The 23482-nt window shown below is 44.5% G+C and overlaps 4 protein-coding genes and 1 non-coding gene across 7 annotated transcripts in view; 4 read left to right on the plus strand and 1 right to left on the minus strand.

Moving 5' to 3' along the window:
• The first annotated feature begins 626 nt into the window (after nt 1-626).
• Nucleotides 627-3463, plus strand: marcksl1a (MARCKS-like 1a). Its single transcript, XM_069723167.1, has 2 exons — nt 627-947; nt 2069-3463. Exons 1-2 carry the CDS (start codon nt 864-866, stop codon nt 2615-2617), a joined length of 633 nt encoding a protein of 210 aa, XP_069579268.1. The 5' UTR covers nt 627-863; the 3' UTR covers nt 2618-3463.
• Nucleotides 3464-4300: 837 nt separating this feature from the next.
• Nucleotides 4301-4382, plus strand: trnas-gcu (transfer RNA serine (anticodon GCU)). Its single transcript has one exon. It is a non-coding gene; the product is annotated as a tRNA-Ser (tRNA).
• A 688-nt stretch (nt 4383-5070) lies between these two features.
• On the minus strand, nt 5071-12561 carry LOC138635611 (gap junction beta-4 protein-like). The gene is made up of 4 exons (XM_069723183.1): nt 12332-12561; nt 9180-9394; nt 6584-6885; nt 5071-6506 (listed from the first exon to the last, which is right to left on the minus strand). The coding sequence occupies exons 2-4, from the start codon at nt 9348-9350 to the stop codon at nt 6164-6166; spliced, it is 816 nt and encodes a 271-aa protein (XP_069579284.1). The 5' UTR covers nt 9351-9394; nt 12332-12561; the 3' UTR covers nt 5071-6163.
• A 1261-nt stretch (nt 12562-13822) lies between these two features.
• LOC138635604 (protein tyrosine phosphatase type IVA 2-like) lies at nt 13823-20126 on the plus strand. Of its 2 annotated transcripts, none has more exons than XM_069723165.1 (8): nt 13823-13915; nt 14481-14619; nt 15532-15658; nt 15908-16576; nt 16687-16779; nt 17474-17604; nt 17788-17862; nt 17947-20126. In XM_069723165.1, exons 4-8 carry the CDS (start codon nt 16481-16483, stop codon nt 18056-18058), a joined length of 507 nt encoding a protein of 168 aa, XP_069579266.1. In that variant the 5' UTR covers nt 13823-13915; nt 14481-14619; nt 15532-15658; nt 15908-16480; the 3' UTR covers nt 18059-20126. The 2 variants fall into 2 exon arrangements, with proteins under 2 accessions (XP_069579266.1, XP_069579267.1); XM_069723166.1 differs by having other exon boundaries at nt 14484-14619.
• A 2834-nt stretch (nt 20127-22960) lies between these two features.
• Nucleotides 22961-23482, plus strand: part of LOC138635606 (apoptosis-stimulating of p53 protein 1-like) — a 44561-nt gene continuing 44039 nt past the window's right edge. For both annotated transcript variants that reach the window (XM_069723168.1, XM_069723169.1), the window contains exon 1: nt 22961-23416. In XM_069723168.1, coding sequence (XP_069579269.1) covers nt 23408-23416 — 9 coding nt within the window. In that variant the 5' untranslated portion in view covers nt 22961-23407. The remainder of the gene's footprint in view (nt 23417-23482) is intronic.

Genomic DNA, 23482 nt, shown 5'->3' on the forward strand with positions numbered 1-23482 from the left:
TTTTTCCTCCACCGAGGAAGTTTGGATCTTCTGGGGATTCGTTTGAGCCGAAAGGGCACGGATGGAGGTGTGAGAAGGAGTTATCCTCAAACCGAGTCGAAAAAGAGCTGCAAATCAGGAGCTTAGGAACCTGTCGCCCGGCATTGTTCACCTTAAACACCCTGAAACGTGATGCTTGGACCTGAAGCGCCCCGAAGAGACAAAATGATCAAATTACAGAAGAAAAATCAGTAAAAATGTGTTGTTAATCAGCTCCTCAGGTTGCTCTTGTGACCGTGTGTGCGGTCCGACTCCTCCGACGGGATGGTGAAATATTTTTCAAGGTATTTGTGGTGGTTTCTCTGAAGTTTTGGCAGCATTTAGATTTTTTTTTTTCATTTTTAGAAGATTCAAATTACAGATGTGTAATTTCAGACTGATCTGATCTAAGTGCAAGTTAATAAAGAAAGTTGAAAACCTCCCAGACAGCTCCATGATCCGGTGGAGCAGCAGACTGTTGCAGTGTGGCGGTGGAGGTGGCCCATCCCCCCGGCTGCAGATTGGACGGAGCCCGGCCGTCCCGCCCAGGGGAGGAGACTCTGGTCGATTTTGAGGCGCGGTTGAAATACTCACAGTCGTCTCCCTGACATCTTTTAATTTGAGCTCAGCCGCCGTGGGGTTCACACTCACAGAGAGGGGGATCTGCTCGTGTCCAAACCCAGCTAAGGGAGAAGGAGACCAGGTCGGATTTTTCACCTCTTTGGGGAAGATCTCATCCATCCCAGAGCTGGATTTTTAAATCTCACAAACTCCCTCGAGGTTTTTCTTTTTCGATTTTTCTTTTTTTGTTCAGAACACGTAAAAGGAGAAAAAAAAATTAAAAAATGGGAGCCCAGTTGTCCAAGGGTGGAGTAGCTGTGGAGGGGAAAGCCGCCGCCGAGCCTGCTGCTGCTAAAGCCAACGGCCAGGTGAGTGAAGAAGGCCTGATGTGCCGCGCATCAGCGGGGAGCCACATGGCACCCAACGCCCACCGGCAGCATGGTGCCACGGCGGGGCTCCGGAGGTGGTGCTCTTTAACACCCTGCACAGACAGCAGACTCCAGCCTCTGTTATCAGCAGAGCTGCGGGGGAGACGAAATCTATGTAGCAGACTTTAAACCGGGTCTCCAGACTCCGGGAGACCTCCAGCAGAGCAGCCGTAGACCGGCAATGCTCGTCCCCGCTCTGCGCGCTCCAGACGCGTCTTTGTTAATTCCGTCTGCTGCTCCCACCGGGCTCGTTCAGCCGCACATTTTCTGCCTGAATGTCGGATTGTGGAGGAAATGTGTGCGCGGACGTGTTTTCTCTCATGAGTTGGCTGTAGTCGGCCAGATAGTCGCTCTCACGTCGAACAAAAGATGCGAGGCGAAACGGCGCAAAGGATGCAAATACGCGCTGCCGGAGGCGCAAACAAAGCGCGGACGGGCGCCAGTTCAGACCTCCCGTCCCCCCAAATGTGGTGATGCATTTAAAGCGCGTTTTCCGCACACAGTTCAGTGGGAGAAGTTAGTGGAGACGAATGATGGAAGAAATACGAGTTGAGCGCCAGATCGTGACTCTGCGACTCCCATCAGACGTGTTGATGAACTCGCGCTGCCGGCTGACAGACTTTAGATGAAACGTCGCGGTGATGAACGCGGATTATAAATGTGCTTTGTCTGCGCCCCGTCCGCTCGCAGCCCTGCGCAGAGCAGCAGTGGGAGATGGAGCCGCAGCGCCTGGATGAGAGCACAAACCCGGTTTCAGGGGGATTTCCTTTGTTCCCCGTGTTGATGTTGTGGTGCAGCGCTACTGCCCCCTCGTGTCTGCTCGGAGTTCTGCAGACAGCTGTTGAATCTCGCATCTGTACCGCTGACGGGACAAGCAGCTTTTCCCCAGAGTGACGCGGATTAACTGTTGGATTAATTGGGCTAATGCTAATCTGTCATATGCCATGACTCTTTAGATTTATTTGCATTCTCATTTCATCTGCAGCTTTGCGAGTATAAATGGTTTCCAGAGGCGAAGTGTGTTTGTTGTGATTGTGACTGACGAGTCTATTTCTCTGCAGGAGAACGGCCACGTCAAAACCAACGGCGACGTTTCAGCCAAGCCCGACGGGGAAGCGGCCGCCGCAGATGGAAACGGGACGGCCGAACCAGCCAAGGAGGGCGAGACCAGCGCCGGGGACGCCATCGAGCCCGCTCCCGCGGCCGAGGGCGAGGCCGCCAAGGCCGAGGGCGAAGCCGCCAAGGACGCCAAGAAGAAGAAGAAGTTCTCCCTGAAGAACTCCTTCAAGTTCAAGGGCATCTCGCTGAAGAAGAGCAAGAAGGGCAGCGAGGAGGGCAAAGAGGAGGCCACCTCCCCGACGACCGAGGACAAGCCCGAGGAGAACGGCCACGCGGCCAAGGAAACCAAAGAGGAGACGCCGGCTGCCGAGGCCAAAGAGGGCGAGGCTGACGACGGCGCCCCCGCCGCCGCCGCCGCTCCTGCAGCTGAGGGAGAGACCAAGCCGGCGGAGGAGGCCCCGCCCACAGAGGCCGCCCCCGCCGAGGAGGCCGCCGCCCCCGCCGAGGGCACGACACCTGCAGCCTCCGAGGGCGAGGCCAAGGCAGAGTGACTGCACCCCGCCGCGGCACCTGAACTGATTTTCCAAGATTAAAGTATATAAATATATATATGAGAGACTCGTGCCACGTTCTTAAAGTTATAAACAAAACTACAAAAGAAGACAAAGGATATATCACGTTTGCTGATTCAACCACCAGTTCACTGCCTTTTATTAGTTCTTTGACAGACGGAAACTCACCGGGCCCTCTCGTGATGGCAGCGCCGGCTTGTGTCGCCCCCCTCATGGTACACAGACTGGCGAGTGGCGAAGGTAATGGATTGGATGTGGAGCGAATCAGGAATACTGACTTATTTTCCCAGTTCATGGAGAAGCATCCTTTTTTAAACAGCGTGGCAGCCCTATAACATCTTATTTTTCTTTCTCATCTTTTTGGGATCTAAAAACGTGCCGCCGCCGTGGAGCGGGGCAGAACATCTCCTTCACTCGAAATGACTGTTATATGGACACATAAACCTTTCAAATGATCGTATTAATTTCTAGAATTCTACATTCCTATGTTTTACCCCCAAATTTCAAGTATTTTGTCATGTATAGAAAAGTGAAAATCGAGGAGGGGAAGTGGAAAAAGAGCTTTGTCTTTGTTCGTGCATTTTGATTCTTTTTCTGGCTAAAACCACATTCGAGCTTCTTGAGTATTGCAGTGTTCACATTTCAGAGTTTATGACGCAGGGGTTGGGATTGTGTACAAAAAAATGTGAGCTTTTTATCTGCAAACTGTCTCTGTAAATATGTTTTGGCCAATATTTTTGGTTCTCTTTTATTTTGCTATTGTTTGAAGATGTTAATGGTTTTATTGTAACTTTTAATAAGGGTAAATAAATGTTCGATCCCCTCTGTCTGTGTTCTGCTTCGTGATTCACGCCATCAACGCACACCGACACCCGACAGGAAGGTTGGACCGCTTTAAACTCTCGGCAGTTACGACATCGTATTATAAACATCCTAAAATAATGTCGTAGAAACTGGATTACCAGCACGTACGCTTTACATCCACCCAGATATGGATGGATGTTACGGCATAGATTATCATAGATTATGAGAATGGAAGAAACTAAGCACATACATGAACTACTGAGGGAGCACGTTACACCTCATACCACCGTGCACATGCACCATTTTGCATGTCACTACATGCATTTCTTGTGTACGTGCCAAACCTTTGAGTCCAGATGATGGAACACAGCTGGATCTATATAAAGCACAGCAGCTGGATTTAATGAGCCCTGACAACTCTGCTCCGAGTTCATTTACATAGTTATTAAATAAGGATGCCAACATGTTGGCTCCGTCGTCATGAGGTGCCGGGCCCCTCGTGATAGCGGCTTCGTGTGGATTTGTTGGTCTTTGGCTCCCTCTGGTGGACAGACACGCGTACTGCACACGCGTTGAGGCTTGTCGTCAACACCTCGTTGAGTCTTCCTTTTCCGTCCCAGCTTTAAGAAAAGGCTCAATGTTAACGTGGCGTAGAAGTCCACGTAATAGCTGACGGTACGGATCGATGTCATGTGATCACGTGTTACTACTAATGTAAATAGACGGCAGTAATAAAAAAATATTTAAAAAAAAACAGCTAAAAACCGAAACATTTCATAGTTTACAGCCGAGCGAGCTGGTATGATACGTTTCCGGGGCGGGGCTTGAATTTTGAGCAGTATACCAATAGGAGCGGCAGACGAGGTGGCCGAGTGGTTAAGGCGATGGACTGCTAATCCATTGTGCTCTGCACGCGTGGGTTCGAATCCCATCCTCGTCGAGTTTCATGTTTTCCCAAAATAGAGACCGTTTATATTGTTGCGACGCTACTCGATCATTTGTCGATATACTTCTGGCTTTGTGTTTTCTCTAAATGCTAAATATTTCCCTCAGTCCTCCACTGAAACATACAGTTGGGTAGACCCAGAGTAATTTCCTGTTTTACTTTCTGATAAGCTACAGTCCCGTTTATAATGTAAAAATGAAGATGACACACTTAAAGAGCACGTGGACCCACCGGGCCTTATGAAGGAGTCTCCGTACTTACCGTTGGCACATCTGCGCCGTCACAGCAACTGCGAACCGATGGGCTCGTCATGCCGACGTGGTCGCGAGCTTCTCCATCACAGGTGTGCACAGGTAAAAGGTTTGTCCTTGTTATTCACAGACTGCACATACAAATAGATAAGTATTGTTCATTTGAACTCGGAGAGTGTTACTATCTGGTGTCGCAGGCTCATTAAAGGATTTTCAGCCCAAATTGTTCGCAACAGTTTCAGGATCCGGGTGCTGTGCATGCTTTGTCCCTGTCAAACAAAGCATAACTAATTATAAGGTCTGCCATGAAAAAGACCTAGCAGGCATCTGGGAACTAGTTTCTTGTGCAGTCCTATTTCAGAAGAAAGGAAAAACTCAAGCAGCACTGTGGTGGACAGCTGACACACTTTTTCTGCAAGGAACCTGAACACTTTTTAATCAGTATGTTTATTTTACAAGCAGTTGTGAGCAACTACAGATTAAAGGAACCTATTGGACCACATTATAACCTTCCAGATAAAAGCTTGTACCAAAATATGAAAGTAATCGTTTAACACCAATATAAGACATCGTCCAGTTCACACTACCATATTATTATTAAATAATGAAAATGCTATAGCAGTAGTGCAGTTTAAACTCTGATCATTGAGGCTCCTCTGAACAGGACACAGAGGAATGAGCTGCCGATGGGAGGCTCTCCAACGCTTGATTTCTGTGACTTGTTTACTCACAATAAGTTGCTGATGAGAAACGCCTCAGAAACAACCAAATCTGGATTTAGAGCAGCTTCAGAGAAGAGTTTAACTTTAGTGGACAACTTCAGCCTCCCCTCCCAAACGCATTAGGATTCAGTTAGGGGAGGAAATATAAATGCACAGAGCATTTTTTCTTCAGGCTGATAATTAATTAACAGTGCCGAACATACAAAATGCTTTAATTTACAATATTTACAACAATGTGGAACATTTAATTAAATGTCATATTGATGGCGATTCGCGGTCACTGACGACCTCGTAGGTCTACGTCCAACCACGAGTAGTCTTCTTTAAACGTTACGATCCGGAACATCTTCTTTTTCTTCTCTTTAGCGACGCCGGTGGTGATAAGCGGTAATTGCAGCTGCGTCTTTTGAGTTCACTTCCCAGAGATCCAAACAGTGTCACCTGGTTTGACATCAGTCGGTTGAAGAGCCTGGCGGAGCGACCACAGCTGGCCGATGAGAACCGCGTCACTAACTGAGCACCGCTCGTGGTTTTTCCCAGGAAAGTCGTCACAGACAGCCGGCCTGTTGGTGGGCCTCGGGCTCCGTCACCCCCGGGCCTCCTCCCTCGGGGAGAGAGAGACTTAACGGGAGTTTATTTCAATGAAAGTCTTTGAGGTTATTACTTTAACGACATCCTACAACACATGAGTCATCCGTCCTGAACACTTCATGTTCAGCTGGATCACAACACACAGGAACAACCTCAATAGTCATATCAGTGACTTTTGTCACAGAGCCGCGGTGTTGTGATCACACGGGTCCTACAAGGTCGTAGTTATGGTGTTTTCTTTAATCTTCTCCCTCTTGTATAAACTCAGCTGGCTGTCTGTCAGCGTCGGGTCGGTCCTCCGGTACTGAGACCTGGGCGGAGCGATGGTCGTGAGCTCGTGTTGGTCAGCGAACACCAGCCTCTCGTTCTCGTGTCGGACCCTCACCAGTTTGGAGATGCGCTTCCCGATGAGATAGAACATCTCGAGGATGCACATGAGGATGCACACCGCGCTGGACACCACCATGAACAGCATGAAGATCTTTTTCTCCGTCGGACGGCTGATGAAGCAGTCGACCGTGTTGGGGCACGGCACCAGGGAACACTTGGACAACCTGAAAGACAAAGAGCGGATTGTAGACGGTACAAAACACCAATGTTTTTATCTTTGAAAACAGGTCGGCAGCATTACCTGGGCAGGTCGTATCCGTGGTAGATCCGATACAGGATGTAGAGGAACGCCACGTCGAAGCCGGCTTTGAAGACCAGACTGACCAGGTACGTCCACCACAGGCCGCCTCTCTTCTTGCCGGGGTTGGCGTACAGGTGGGAGCCGTGGTGCTGCTCCACGTACTTCTTGTCCTTCCCTTCACGGTATTTGACGTGCGCCATCACCATGAGAGACGGGCAGGTGACAAAGATGAGCTGCAGCGCCCACAGACGGATGTGGGAGATGGGGAAGATGTGGTCGTAGCAGATGTTGGTGCAGCCGGGCTGAAAAACAAAAGTCAAAAGGGCTTTTTAGGAGTTGTAACTTGCTGCAGTCGCTTTATCGACTTTTACTTGTATTGTTTAGCTAATGCAACTGTCCTGAGACAATAGTACCACTGTGCTCTACATAATGGTGCTTCTCAACCTGGAGACACTTCCAGGGGATAAATCTAAACAGAAAACAAGAACAAAAATTCCTTGTAAGACTTAAAGGCAAAACTGCACCAGCTGAAGTATTTCTACTGTTTTCTTATGGCTTTAACTTTAATGCTGTTTTTGTTTTTATTCATGCTAATGCCAGTTCGGTGTGATGAGTCTCCCTCTGTGCTTCCTGCCACACCTGCTCATCACTGACTGAGATCAGCTGATTCAGCTTTAAAAAGGAGCCGTGTGGAGCTGAGGGAAGATTTCTGTGCCGTGTTGCTCTTTGTTGCTCTGGAGGGAGGTTTTGTCGTTCGTGTCTCCAGCTCCGTTAAAGAAATGAGCATGTAATGGTTCGGTCGCTGGGACGCCTTTTTCTTGCTTCCTTATTCGTAGTTTGTGGACATGTGTGGATAATGTGTGTGCCTCTTTGGAACGAGGAACATTGTGTTGGCTTCCCATGTGTTTTGCGATATGGCCGTCCACTTGGTTACTTCCCACTAACTGTTTTGAGTTGTTAATATTGTGTTTCTTTGCCCTGTTAGGAGGATTTGAGTTAGTTTCACACCTTTTTTCTTTTTTTGGTGTCTCATTTTGAGTTGATTGTATTTGATTTTGGTTACGGCCAGCTGGCCTACTGTTGTTGTATTCATTGTATTTTAATGTTTAAGTGTTAAAAGAAAAATTGGGGAATTCAGCTGTAGTCAGCTTCGCTCCAAAGCTGCAGAATAAACTACCTGTTAGATATCAGGGAAGCTGCTCAGTTAATACTTTTAAAAGAAAGCTCAAAACATATCTCTTTACTTTAACAGGTTTCTCTTGAAGCACTTGATCTACCGCACTTTAAAATGCATATTGCTCATTTTATATTTTAACTCTATTTGTGTTTAATTTTATGCATTTTGTCTGTTTCTTATGCATCTCATTTCTTTTCTATATTTTTGAATGTTATTATTATTATTATGATTATGTATTAGCTGGAACACTTCTATTGACTGCTCATTGCGACCATGGGTTTCCTCATTTTATTTAGTAAACCACCTGCGGTGGGGTGGGATTTTGTTTTGCAGCTACATCCTTGCAGGCGGGTGGTTACTGGTTTCCTCAACCCTCGTGTGCTTTTTGTCTTGCAGTGTGAGTATAAGCAACTATGTGTGTTTTCTATAATGGCGGTGAATCACTGTTTTTTCACTCTCGTCCTCCTGTAAGCACCTCTGGCACCGTCTCCTGTGCTCAATGTGGTCAGTGTAATAGTATTTGCAATTTTTGGAATAAATCAATTTAGCTCTATTTATTGTGGCTTTTATCAATTGGAATGAGCATGAATTTCTTTGTTTTTCAATAAATAAATTAAAAAACAGTCCCATTTGGATCTAGAAGTTCATGTCATGGAAATGTTCAGAGAACTTGTTTTTCTGCTGCTTTGCTATGCCCTCAGAACCAGCAGATTATGATCTGTCACTTGTGAAGATCTCTGATCTGAGAGGCTTCTTGGTTTTGTGCGATAATTTTTCACAGAAAAATCTGCGATACTCACATCTCTGCTTCTTCTCTTTTCTTAAAGAGTTTGTGTGTTCTTTGGGTTGAATTCCCAGAACGCCGTTGTCGGCTTCTTGTGGTCTGAGGCCTTGTTATGTGGCTTGTTTTTCTTTTTTTATTGTTTTTGTTTTTTAATCTGTGGATTCCTCATGAGAGATGGCTCAAACGTCAGAAGCACTGGATTACATTTTTTTTTCTTTCATAATTCAATTCAACTGTCTTTCATTTTATCCTGCCTGCCTGGTAAACACCCACATTATTCATTAATACTCCACAACCCAAGTTCATAACTCAGGCTTGAGTTGCTTTTTATTTTTTAAAAAAACAAACCCTGCTGACATTATCAGGGTTATTTATCAGACATCAAAAAAGTATTTCCCTAACTGTTTTTACCGGGTGAGTAATCTCATTCATGTGGACATTTATTGGAACTACCTCACACAGGTGTTGGGTATCCTCTTGACTCATTAGTTCATGTTACACACAGTCCAAGTCGTGAAAGGTCAGATTAGTCCTCTAAAGTCTCGGGTTTCTTCAGTAAAACTGGTGTTAATGGAGAAACCAACTTCGCCCCCACACTGAATACCATGTGAAAGTAGCGTTAGTACAGATCTTACCTGTTTTGTGTTACACACAAAGTCTTTGCTCTCGTCGCCCCATACCCTCTGGGCCGCCACCACGAACACCAGCACGCGGAACACAAACACCATGGAAAGCCAAATCCTCCCGAATGCCGTGGAGTACTGATTGACTCCACTCAGCAGACCCTCCAGCCCCGACCAGTTCATCTCTGCAGCTGCTGCACCGGTCTGGGAGATAGATGCGCTGCACCCTGGGAAAAAAAGAAAAGGAGAAAATAAGAGCTGTTTCCTACAGGTGGCTTTGCGCTCCCTTAAAACAAAGACCTGTTACGATTGAAGGATTAGTCACACTTTACCCAATCCAGCAGCTAGAGATCAGTGCTTGCACGGGCTTGTAGGAAACATTCATTCCAATTTAAAAGTCAACCTCTCATGACAAACAGCCAACATGTAGAAAGTGCGTGCTTCAGAAACAAAATAAAACTCGTGTCATACTCTGTTGAAAATTAAGGTCTGTCGGCAGCAACTGATAAACCAAAGTGTCCCTGTATCTTTTTTATTTTTTTATCCTGGTTTATAAAACTAGAAGTTAATACTACTTTATCATCACGCAGTTTTTTAGTTAATCCCACAGACTTTAGGTTTATCTGACATGGAGATGGTAAGATAACGCGTCAATTTAAAGTACGAGTTCAACATTTTGGGAAATACAATATGACCTAATTTGAATGGACTTGGGTCATTAAATTATATTACAGTTTATATAATATTGATGCCATTTGTGTAATTTTACTGTCTCTAAATAAATTACAACCTAATTTCCTGGAAAAAGTAACTCATTGTCAAGTTGCCATTATCACGGTGTCACATTGCAAATGCAACATGCTTTATTGTCCGTCGCTGTTGCACTTTCACACATATTTAACAATTTGAACACTCATGACTGCTCGTCTGCACGCTTTTTTAAACCACTACAGAGTCTTGGTTTGACACTATATTCTGTCCTGGATGCTGTTAACTCTGTGTGTGTTATCAGTGTGTTTCACCGCTGTGTGCTTGTCTGCTGCTAAATGAACACAATAGAAACACTTCCATGTGTATAAAGGTAATGAGGTTGATGAAAGAAACACTCATACAGTCATTCAGTCCTGTTTTAACGTCACTTCAATCATAAACCTCCTTGCATAAGTGTGGGTTCTAATGTTACGTTACCTCGGCACTGCACTCTGTGTGTGTGTGTGTGTGTGTGTGTGTGTGTGTGTGTGTGTGTGTGTGTGTGTGTGTGTGTGTGTGTGTGTGTGTGTGTGTGTGTGTGTGTGTGTGTGTTGGCTAATTAATCTCTTCTTGCAAACAAAACGTAATTCACACGATCAATATACAGTTTCCTCCTGAACTGGTACGGTTTCCACACAGCTGTGCAGACAGAAACAGTGAGTCTTTTTTCTATTATGGGGTTGACTCATTTTCCCTTCGGCTGGTTTAAACACAATAACAGACATGAGTTCATGAGATATATTCATCTAATCCTGTTTTTACCGCATTTATGTGTTTGTATTTGCTGTAGCTGAATATTAAACCCGGACATAAGTGTAGAAAATGTATAGCTTTAATAAAGTTCAATTCCTTTCTAAAGGAGTAATTTTTAATATACTGTGTAAGAAAACACACAACTTCAGTGGTTTGGACTTCCCACTGCACCAGTGGAAAACAAGAGTAAAGAGATCCATATGGGTTCTGTTACCCTCTCCTCGGGCCCGTGTGGTTGCTCGCAAAGTGGAGAATCACTCAGTGTTTAGAAAAGAGTGAAATATTTGGGTTTCAGGAAATAACAGTGATTCACCACTGAGGGATTTTTCTGTGTTAACACTTTAAACTCTGGATCCACTTCGTTGCCACTCAGTTTATAAAGATTTCAGTACCAGTGAGGCCTGTGGTGGTGTTGTTCTGGTGCTGGCCTTTGACACACCCCACTAAACTTTACTTTTGGTAACTAACCAAATATTCGGTTCATGTCCCCTTTCAAGTTGCATTTTGATGAGAAGCATCTGGCAGCAGTCTCGTTGGATATTTGACTTCTACTTTGAGCAGAATTGATCAGTTCAGTTGCAAAGTTGAATACAAATTTGTTGGTTTCCTGATGCTGATCTAACTTTTAAGCCGAGTCCACATATTTTCAACAGGGTTGAGGTCAGGACTTTGGGAAGGCCATTCCAAAAAACCATAATGTTAGCCTGCTTCATCCTTTATCCACCGCCAGCTTGGATGTGTGTTTGGGCTCATATGTCCTGTTGTGTCCAGGTTTCAACCGTCTTGCTGATGGTTTGAGATTATGCTGAAGAATTTCACAAGTTGTCCTCCTTCTTCATTAATTGGTCCACTTTATGTTCCCGTGCATGATGCTACCACCACCATACCTACTGTAAGAGATGGTACAGTGTCCTTTACTTCTTCAAATTCAACAGGCCGAGCAGTTTCATCCTTGACATGTCTGATCTTAAGCTTTCCGCCCCCAAAGGTTTTTTCTTTGTCCATGTTGTTGGCAGGAAACTTCGGTCGAGCTGGAAGGTGTTTCTTTTGGAACAGGAGCTCCTTTCTTCAGTCCACGGTCATGTAAATTTAGCTGGACTTCGAACAATGACACTGATGTTCCAGCAGCTTCCGGTTCATGTCAGATCTGTTCCCTGTAAATTTCTGACCACGGCTCTGTGTACACTGACTGTGGGAATTTACCTGCTTTGTATATTATGAAGAAAATCTTCAACTGCAAATTATAATGAAAGCGTCTACATGCCATCAGAGGCAAAGTGGAAACGATTTTAAGTAGACGACACTTCACCACGCCTCTATTTTAGTGATGAATCTAACATTAAACACCACACTTTTTTTTCTTGATATTGATTGCTCAATATCTTCTTCCATTTTAAATGTTTGTGTCTTAATCATAGCAAAAGGAAAAGTTACGTCCATCATGTCTCTTTCAGATCAAATCTTGGTTTCCTCAGTGGTTGCCATAACAAACAACTTCTATCCCACTTGATTTTATCAGCAAAAAGGAAAAAAAACCACATTAAAGTTACTGAGCTTATGTAACACTTAAACACTTTTGGTTACGGTCTCTTTGTCTGTCGGTCAGTCCTGACTTTAACATACGGTGAAATCAATGAAAATCAAACAGCAAAGAACCTTACCTGGTGCTGGAACCTCAGTCAGACACCCGATCTGTCGACGCCGGCAGGAGAAGGTTAATAAGAGAGCAGTGAAGTTAAATGTAGTGAAGGGAAAAACTAGTTTCAACTCTTCAGCTTCTTTCTTTTCTCCGCCTGTCTCTGCTCCCTCGCCTTTTCCTCTGAAATCTTGCCAAACCAGATTCAGCAGCTGCTACGTCATGAAGCGCGCACACACACACACACACACACACACACACACACACACACACACACACACACACACACACACACACACACACACACACACACACACATGAACACACTGGCTTTGCATGCTCGGTCTTGTCAGCCTGCGGTAAACAGGGAGACACTCCCTGACAGCCATGTAACCTAAAACCTTATAAATAGGCAAACAAACAGACACATATTCCTCATTAAGCAGAGGGACACAACATCCTTCCTCTGTGTGTGTGTGTGTGTGTGTGTGTGTGTGTGTGTGTGTGTGTGTGTGTGTGTGTGTGTGTGTGTGTGTGTGTGTGTGTGTGTGTGTGTGTGTGTGTGTTGAGGAGAAAGACATTAAGGGAGAGAGGGAAAAGGCCACACCCTTTGTGTTATGCGTTCAGTGAGTAATAAATACAGCTCTGGTCACATTCCAGTCGTATTAAAAGACTTACAGTAAATTTAAATAAATTCCGTGCCTCAAACATTTCCAGTAACTGATCGCAGCAGTTTATTACAAATGGTATCATAAAAACAAATCTAATTAATGCTTTAATAGGTACAACTGGTGTGTAACTGAATGCAAGAGAACTCAAGACAAAATTAACAACAACTGTACATAATCTGTACCTTTATCTCTTAAAACAAGGTGTGTAAAACCTGTCGTGCCTCAAATGAGAAGATTTCAACGTAGAAAGTGAAACCAAACATGCAGTTGAATAAGTTTCTATTTAGGGTTACAAATCAAACATTTCAATGTTTTATGTTTTGAGTGTTTTTTGGAATGCTGATAAAAACAAAAAAAACAAAATGAACTTGTGACGTGAACAACTTTTGGAAACGTCCACGAAGGCTTCTTCATTTGGTAGATTTACTTTGTTATGCAGTCGATGGCAGCGATGACACACTGATAGGTATTATCTTCCTGCTTACAGGCGTATGATCTTAAAAAGAGCATTAAATGAATCTATTAGTATGAAAGTTGACATTTGAACTTGTACTTGGGCTGATAAAGATGACAGTAAGAGGGCAGAAAACACGTTTCTACTACATGCTTGTTAACCACAAAAGTACTTTTGTAAAATAAAACAATATAATGTGAAAACAAAGTGCCATAAAACAAGGTTCATTTCTAAATCAGCATTAAAGATAGTTTTCCTTTTATTTATCTATTTGTGTGGTGGAGGGGCAATTCAGAAAAGAATGACACCGGAAATGAGGACAACGTCTTAATTAATCACTTTTATTTTGAAAAGCTCGTGACCGGAAGTTGTAATTCTCGTTGCGCCTCGACATTTGTGCTCAACATGTCTCCCTCGCAGGTTTCTTCTCTCTGCCAGTAGAAGGAAAGCGTCTGGATCTGTTCCCGAGGAGCCACAGCGCAGTGTAAGTCCGCTCCTCCACCTCCGTGTGACCAGATGTGACCAGATGTGACCAGATGTTCAGTTGGTGTTTGTGACGTTTCATTAAAGATGTTGTTGGGAACCGGCGCGTGGTGGTTTTCTTGTTGTTGTTTTAGCCTGGAAGTGTTAGCTCGCTTTATGCTCCGGGAACACGGTCGTTGACCCGGTTTTCAGGACATGACCCGGCCGGCGCCGCTTCCAGCGGCGAGGCTGGCCCGGTCGAGCCCGGTTGAGCCCGGTCGAGCCCGTTAACCGGGCTCTACCGGGCTAACGTCAAGACGTGCCTTTGGAAAGTCCTCGGTGACGTTTAGCTAGCCGGCCGGTCAGTTATTTAACGTGGAGCGTCACAGAGAAACCCGGTAATTCAACAATGTCCACGGAGACTAGGAGAGAGGACACCGACGGAACCGGGCTCGGAGGTGGAGAACATCCGCCTCGACCGGTTGGTGGTAGGGGAGAGCGGAGAGAGAAAAGGACAGCATAGAGACCCAAACCACCGGGACAGAGACGTCCAGCTGGCAGTAACGTGAACACCTTGTCTCCCCCAGCAGGTGAGCAGGACGCTAGCGGGCCGTTGTCAGCCAGGACCCAGACAAGCAGCAGCATCATCAATGGTGTGTCCACATCCCGGAGCCGTCACATTGTCCTGTGTGCGCTCAATGAACGGTCTCCTCAGCTCTCATCACGGTGAGTGTTTCCACCGCGGCTCTGACCGGCAGCTGTAACCATACAACCATATCAACCATACAACCATATCACCATACAACCATATCACCATACAACCATGTAACCATACAACCATATCACCATACAACCATGTAACCATACAACCATGTAACCATACAACCATACAACCATACAACCATATAACCATACAACCATGTAACCATATAACCATACAACCATATAACCATACAACCATACAACCATACAACCATATAACCATACAACCATATCACCATACAACCATATCACCATACAACCATACAACCATATCACCATACAACCATATCACCATACAACCATACAACCATATAACCATACAACCATGTAACCATACAACCATACAACCATACCATACAACCATACAACCATATAACCATACAACCATGTAACCATACAACCATATAACCATATCACCATACAACCATATAACCATACAACCATACAACCATATAACCATATAACCATACAACCATATAACCATATCACCATACAACCATATAACCATACAACCATGTAACCATACAACCATATCACCATACAACCATATCACCATACAACCATGTAACCATACAACCATACAACCATATAACCATATAACCATACAACCATATAACCATACAACCATATAACCATATCACCATACAACCATATAACCATACAACCATGTAACCATATAACCATACAACCATATAACCATACAACCATATAACCATACAACCATGTAACCATATCACCATACAACCATATCACCATACAACCATACAACCATGTAACCATGTAACCATACAACCATGTAACCATATAACCATATAACCATATAACCATATCACCATACCACCATACCACCTCCCTGATGGCCGTGTCTCTCCCCAGGCTGCACATGTATGGCGTTTGCGAGGCTCGGAGGGGAGTTTTGCCAAGCCCAGCACCTGCTGCTCATCGTGGACAAGTGAACAGGAGACACCAGCGAGGCACTGTTACCACTGCCATCCACTCACAGGTCAGCAGCACACACAATCAAATAAAATGAATACATCTGTTTTATTTGATTATTTAAGAGTCTATTCTCTCTGAAACTCTGATGATACAAACACACGGCTTGATAAACATAGAGGTCCGCGCAGAGTTGATTTATCGTACAAAACATCACGGGTCTTATTGAGAAGAGGTCAGTAGACAGAAAGATCATATTCATAATAATATTTATAATAATGGTGTAAAATGAGCGACCGCTTCCGTGTCCTCACAGGTTCTTACTGCCATCCTGCTCAACCCATATGAAGACAAGCCAACCCTCGGTCTGTGACCTGTCCCGGGGAGAAGGAGAGGCGCTGGCTTCGGCCCGGGAGTTTCCTCTCCGCTCTTCTCCTTTCCGGCTTTTCCTTTTTCCTTCCGCTCCGATTTGTACGAGGCGTCTCTGAATGGGCTAGCAGATCTGAAGGGAAGGAAGGACGGAGCTTTTTTCTGTCTTCACTTGTGTTGTTCTTCAGGACTTTGAGTGTCTTCTTTCCAAACTTTTTGATCGTATTTTGCTAGATTTTACGTTTTGTTATTAACAGGCCAATTCTACTTTTTCCTTAATTGCCAAGAAAAGCCCCCCCCATCCCCTCCCCTCCCCATAATTTTCATTTTGGTTTTTATTTAGACTGATTTTTGTTACTGAAGGAACAGCCAGTCATTAGTGGAGTGTTTTTCTTTAAGTGGAAGCATTTTTTAAGCAGTCAAAACAATTTTCCTTGAAGACAACGTCTGTTATTCCATTCTTTGAAGCACAGTACTTTTCTGACTTTTTATTCTTTATTAACAAACCTCGGTTGTGAAAATGAACCGACCGGCTCCCGTAGAGATCTCCTATGACTGTATGAGATTCCTGATCACGCACAATCCCACCAACGCACAACTGGGAAGGTTCATAGAGGTAGCACATGCTTTAACTTTGTCACTTTGTTGTTGTTTTTTTGTTGTTTTTTGGAAGGACGAAGAGCAGCGCGTTGTGTTAAAATGTACGTTGTGTGTTTTGATGTGCAGGATCTGAAGGCGTTTGGAGTGAACACCCTGGTGAGAGTGTGTGCTGCTACGTATGACAAGACACCGGTGGAGCAAGAAGGCATACAAGTCCTGGTACGTGTTGTTTACACAGCTTTATTTTTAATGTCAGTAACACCAAGGAAAACTGCGATCTGTGACTCGTGACTCGTAGTCAAGGCGTTCAACAATATTCAGTCACGAAGGGATTAAAGCTGCTTCCAGCACAAAAGTCTGAATAGTCCGACAGTACGGTGGTGAAACACGAGGAAATGAACATTGAACTTGATGCGCAGGTCCGTCAGGTCTAAATGATCTGTAACAAAAACAATACGTTTGAGTTATGGAAGCACATTTAATGGAAACAGTCAGTCTGCCATTTTATGTTCACGGGGGGGGGGGGGGGGGGGGGGGGGGGGGGGGGGGGGGGGGGGGGGGGGGGGGGGGGGGGGGGGGGGGGGGGGGGGGGGGGGGGGGGGGGGGGGGGGGGGGGGGGGGGGGGGGGGGGGGGGGGGGGGGGGGGGGGGGGGGGGGGGGGGGGGGGGGGGGGGGGGGGGGGGGGGGGGGGGGGGGGGGGGGGGGGGGGGGGGGGGGGGGGGGGGGGGGGGGGGGGGGGGGGGGGGATAAGTATTTCCAGACACAGCGACTCGATAAACTGGATCCAGGAAGGGATTCATTCCTCAGAAGTACAATAACTTAGAGGTGGACACTTTGTCTGGCTGCTGTAAAACCACAAAGGTCAGTTAATCTGCAGCAAACAAACAACAATGAAGACGTGTCTTCTTTCTAGCATTGGCCATTCGACGATGGCTCCGCCCCCCCAGACCAGGTGGTTGACGATTGGCTGAACCTGCTGCAGACCAAGTTTCGAGAGAAGCCGGGCAGCTGTGTGGCTGTGCACTGTGTCGCCGGACTGGGACGGTTCGTGACTGTTTTATGTTCATTACATACTGTTGTGGACTGTTTCAGCCTCCTCTGTGTGTTCTTGTATTGTTTCCCCTCCAACTTTATTCAAATGAAACCAGCCAGTGAATCGTGTCCTCTCATGTCGTTTTGAGATTGGCTGACGGTTGCACGTTTTCTCCTCCTCTTGTTTATTCTCAGAGCTCCTGTGTTGGTGGCCCTGGCGCTCATCGAGTGTGGGATGGAGTACGAAGATGCGGTGCACTTAATAAGACAGTGAGTCCAGCGCTCGCACCAATAATCCTTCTTCTAACGAGTGTCGTTTCCTTGTTTTGAGCTCCGTCTCCTTTGTGTTGCCAGGAAGCGTCGTGGAGCATTGAACACCAAGCAGCTGCAATACCTGGAGAACTACAAACCTAAACTGTGTCTGCGCTCCAAGGACGCCAACGGACAGAGCTGCTGTGTCCAGTAGGAATCTGAAAAAGTGGAAGTTTGATTTCTGTTTCTTGGTTTTGTAACCTCACCTGAACATGTAGCAAAAAAAAAACACAAATACTTAAAAAAAAAGAAAAGTATTTTAAAGTCAAACATGATTGACAGATCTTTTGTTTGTAAACATTTTAAAACATTTATTCTGTAAGTCAGGGCGCTTTCAGATAGGAAGCAACCCCCGCTATGCGTCCTGCACCCTCCCACCCCGGCTCTGGGGGTAACCATGGGAACAACACAGGAATCAAAGCGCATCTGATCAGCCTGACTGTAGTTTGATACCCGTTGATTTGTTATCATTTATAAATTAGATGTAAAAGTAAAAGTTGGGACAGTTCTGGCGGAGAAGGTGGATAAAGCCAACAGACAGCAGAGTGAGCTTTCCCCCCCCGCCTGCTGGCAAGCAACCCACTCGCAGGACCGGAGCGATCACCGCCCCGAGGAGGCAGCTCACATCTGCAACAGGATTGCAGAATATTACACCTGCACAGCCGGAGAGCTGATGCAGATGTGTAGCTCGTAAAAGGATCTCTAATCCAACAATAATCCCTGCCTATCTTTCAGTAACACCAACGTACACGTACGGGATTGTTGATAAACGACCGAGGATCATTGTGGTTTCTGTTGCCGTTTTCCTCTCTGAACCAGTACCAGAACTTTATATAGCCCAACTAAGAGCTTTTGATTTGACTTCATGTTATGATGACCTGAAAACAGTTCCAGCCTTTTCCTCGCCACCCCCCGGAGCCCTCTTTATGTCCTGGTCAGATTTGATCCGCCACTGGCAAAACTAAAAATGTTTCCTCCGTCCTGTCACCTCAAAGTTAAACGTGATGTCGTCGGATAAACAAAAAAGTCCCGCGCCACCACTCACGGCAGTTTTTCTTTTATTATGGTGGTGGTGGGTGTCCTCCCCTCCGGCCCACTTCTCCAAAAACAAAATGGATGGATTACAAGCGCGCGTTGCTTCTCGTGTGGAAGTTGTTTCGCTGTTTCAGTTCACATTCGACTCATTCTGTTGTTCTGGTTTAAAAACTCACATTTCCAATAATTCAGCGTCTGACAAGTTGATTCAATCTTCTTCTATCGTCTTCAGCTTGTCGTCATATAAATACACTGAGACTTATTTATTTCAATCTATCCTCACTGACCGAGTTCGAAAAATATACAATATTTAAGAAATACACTTAAAGAAGATGAAAAGAATTTGATAAATGTGTTCTTAGTTTCATGCCAATGTGAGTTATTCTGTGTAAAACAAAAGTACAATCTGTCTACAGGTCCGTCATAAGCGTCTGCTTCGCTTGAACAAAGTCTTGTTGGCTATAAATGTTTGGCGCTGACCTTCATAAAGTCGTCAATACAAGTGGACCAACATGTTAAAGATCTGTTGGTGAGCGAATTAATAAAACATTTCAAGGTTTTCTTATTTGATTATCCTACAAACTGCCGAACTCCAAGAACACAAATAAGATCGTCAATATTTCTGCATTAGTTCCACTTTATCAAACACGAATGATTGAGTGGCAGCAAACAGTATCTGATGATGATAATCTCTTAAACTCAGATTATACTGGCTGGTAATCTGCATGATAACACGATGCTCTGTTGGACAAACACCAGCATTTAAGAAACAACATCTTTAAGCAACACAAATTATTTCGGCTCCCCGGTTGTCGTCACCAATTAATCTGTCGGATACGATGTGTGTTCTTGTTACAACAACAACAACAACAACAACCCTGTAGCAGGACTGTGGAGCCAACACGGCTGCCAGTGCAAACCTCGGTGGCCGTCCTTCCCATCGATGTCCGGCTCCACGTCGTCCTTCGGTCAGCTGCTGTGTTCGTACGATGCTCTTCGTCTTTGTGCTGTTCTTCTTCTTTTCTTTTTTTCTATATCTTTTACTTTTCATCCCCGTGTACCTTGTATCTGTTCCTACTTGTTATTTATTTATTGATTTCACTGTGTTTCTTTGTGAAATGTCTGATGGAGGAAAAAAAAAAAAATTATTAGTCTTCTCGGAAAAATTAAAGTGTTTAGTACCGTAAGTGTTGCTGTTGGTTTGTTTGTTTGTTTGAACACAACAGATCACACGTCCTTATTTCAGTTCTGTCTGTAGTGACGTTCTCAAAATAATTTCACATTAAGAGCGACTTCAATGACAATAATGAGGTGATGGTAGAAAGTCAGGACTCTTTATGAGTGGAAACATCAGCAGTGTGTTTCTCCAGCAGCGATGTGTTGGTGCCTCACCTGACCTCAGTGGACTCTGTGTGTGTGTGTGTGTGTGTGTGTGTGTGTGTGTGTGTGTGTGTGTGTGTGTGTGTGTGTGTGTGTGTGCCTCTGGCTATGATGGTGCTGTTGTGTTAATGTGGCTGTCGAAGTGGAATCAGTGCATCACATGGAGCCACCAGATGACTGAAGGTCGATTGGTTTTATTGACTGACCCTTTCAACACACACACACACACACACACACACACACACACACACACACACACACACACACACACACACACACACACACACACACACACACACATTGGAACTAACTTTGAACAACGAGCCACAGCAGATGAATACAATAAATATCCACACACACACACGTGAGGAAGACGTTCAGAAAACATCCCTTTTTCTAACTGGACAACTGATATCGTGTTTGAAAGTTTGAGTTTCCTCCTGAAAATGTTTGTTTCTGGTTCTTCCACAACATTTCGGGACTTTGACTTTTTAAAACATGAACTTGATTCTTGAAGCTTTGGCTCGTGGTCTGGCTGCGTGACCCACTTTTCTCCTGAGACTCAGTTCACCGACAGATGTTCGGACATTTTCCTGTTGTGTTTCGCTCAGAATTTATTATTATTTATTGTTGTGAAGCTCAGACTTTGATAGATACAAGTTCTTGGAATAAAAAATGCCACCTGATTATTATCCCACCGATTGAAACACCTGACTCTTCATACTTCATAGAGGTGCACACTCTTTTGCCACCATCTTTTGCTTCATTAAATAATGACCAAGTGTAATATGTTTTTTTCTTTATTTTATTTTCGGACTTGTATGGAAATCCAATGATGTTTGAGTTCATATTTATTAAGAAATATAACAAAATATTTAAGGACTCCAATTTATAAGCACCGCTGTAGCAAGAAATGTATTAATTTAGATTTACTGCTGGACTGACTGCATTAATTTCAGCTGATCAATTGGAAAATTAATTTAAAAGCCATTTGGAGCTAAACTTAATCATTCATTATCGCATTAAACTGTCCTTAAATTCCTGTGCATCAGTCAATATTAGCTTGACAGGTTATTGTAAAAGGTGTCTGAACAGAGCGCTGTTTATCTCTGCGGACACTAGAGGGCGCTAACCTGTCACTTTATAATGAGGCACTTTGCATCCTCGTGAAGAAATAGAAATGTCACTTTCTCAGACATTTAAACGTGTTTCCTCTTTGTTGCACACTGAATCCGTTTCTGTTCCAGTTGACCGCATCACAACAATCATGACCTCGACATAATAAAGACCTACAAGTCAGAGGAAACACATTTCAGCACAGTCACTGCTGTACTGTAACGTTTCATGTTTTCATGGTGTGTAAAATACGACTCCAACATGAACGATCACAACACTGAGGACACAGGACGGAGGTGTCCTTGGCAGCAGAGGACAGCCCTGCCATAATCTGCTGAATTTATGACAGCTGAACATCTCTAAACTCGGTGTAAGCTACGGAGCTCTGTGTGTGTGTGTGTGTGTGTGTGTGTGTGTGTGTGTGTGTGTGTGTGTGTGTGTGTGTGTGTGTGTGTGTGTGTGTGTGTGTGTGTGTGTGTTCAGTATCCTTCTTTCCATTTGTATTCATAGACTGAGAGATAAGGAAAGGAAACAGTGATCTTGTTTAGGTATATTCTCAAAAACTTAAAAAAAACAACAACAACAACAACAACTCGTCAGACAATTCTTATCAAAAATGCCAAAATACATTTTATGAAAATATATAAATATTACAAAATCTACATTCAGCTTTTTGTGGTATATACAGTATTTATGTCTGTCCATGAATTGACTTCAATATTTCCTTTTTATTTTCTCTCCTACATTTCAGAGGGAAACTATTTACCTGAGCTTTCATTTATAAATTCAGATATTTGTATAAAAATGATATGAAGTATAAATACAGTCTAATGCTTTGTTGTGTAAAGTATTTTAATTAATTTTAGGCTCGGACAAATCTCTGGCCAGTTGTGACAGGCATTTATTGACTTTTTACAAACTTCCCCAAATCAATTAATTAATCAAGAAAATGATCGTTGGTGGCAAACAACAGTACTCTGCTTTTAAACAGTCTAATTATTGTACTTAAATACTTTTATTTTGATGCTTTAAGTACATTTTCTTTCTAAAATGACACCCTTTTCCTTTGATCATATTTTTTTGCATGCATTGGTCACTTTCGTACTTTGCCGTGTGATATTTCGGTTGTCTTGAAGGTAGAGTACCTGAATACTTCCTCCACCTCTGTATTCAGGTAAAGTTTTGGTATGAGAGACTCTCACCTCCCATATAAGACGTCATTAAAAAAAATATAGCAATAATACTATAAAGTCTTTCCTGTGATATTGTAAAACGTTTTGCTGCCCACACAGCCGATAGAGGGCGCTGTTACTCACAATCACACCAATAAACATACGAGTCCTGGAAATATAGTTGTGACTTTTACCGCGCTCGTTGTTCCGCCACTTCATTTTTTGTGTGCAATTGTTTTGTATTTTTGCTGAAATTGTTGTTTATTTGTTGTGAGGAGGAGGAGGAAGAGGAGGAGGAGGCGGAGGAGGAGACCGGGGGCGGGGGGGGCGGATGGGAGGGATGATGATCGGGGACGGTGACCCAGTTCACCCCGCAGACCAAACCGGAGGACCGCCCGCTGCTCATCAAAGGATGCACTCAGGGACATTTTAATAATGACGCGACAGCTTGTTTTCTGGTAAACAAAATCTACTCTGTGTTTAAAAACAGCGCAGAGAGAGAGAGAGGGAGAGAGGGAGGGAGAGTCCGCGTGTGTGAGGAAGAGGAAGAGAGAGGAAGGAAGAGGGAGGGATTGAGAGAGGAAGAGGAGCTGGAGTTTTAGGTTTTCCAAGCATCTGGATATCTGGCTGGAGTCGCAGAGAGGAGAAGAAGAAGAAGGAAAAAGGCGCTTTGGATGTGTGGAAAGTGTCTGCAAGGAGAGGAGAAGAAAGAAAACCCGGTCGGAGGAGGAGGAGGAGGAGGAGGAAGAGGAGAAGTTTGACTGCCGGGACCGGAGGAACCGGCGGACTGACCCGCAGGAATGTTGCCGGTGAGTTTTCATTCATCAAACGTCTCCAACACAATTTATAATAACCGAAACAATCCGAACAAATCT

This window comes from Brachyistius frenatus, unplaced genomic scaffold (assembly GCF_029030835.1).
Source record: "Brachyistius frenatus isolate BFR_SWC_R1_liver_20210118 unplaced genomic scaffold, ASM2903083v1 Contig_318, whole genome shotgun sequence".
Taxonomy (NCBI): domain Eukaryota; kingdom Metazoa; phylum Chordata; class Actinopteri; family Embiotocidae; genus Brachyistius; species Brachyistius frenatus.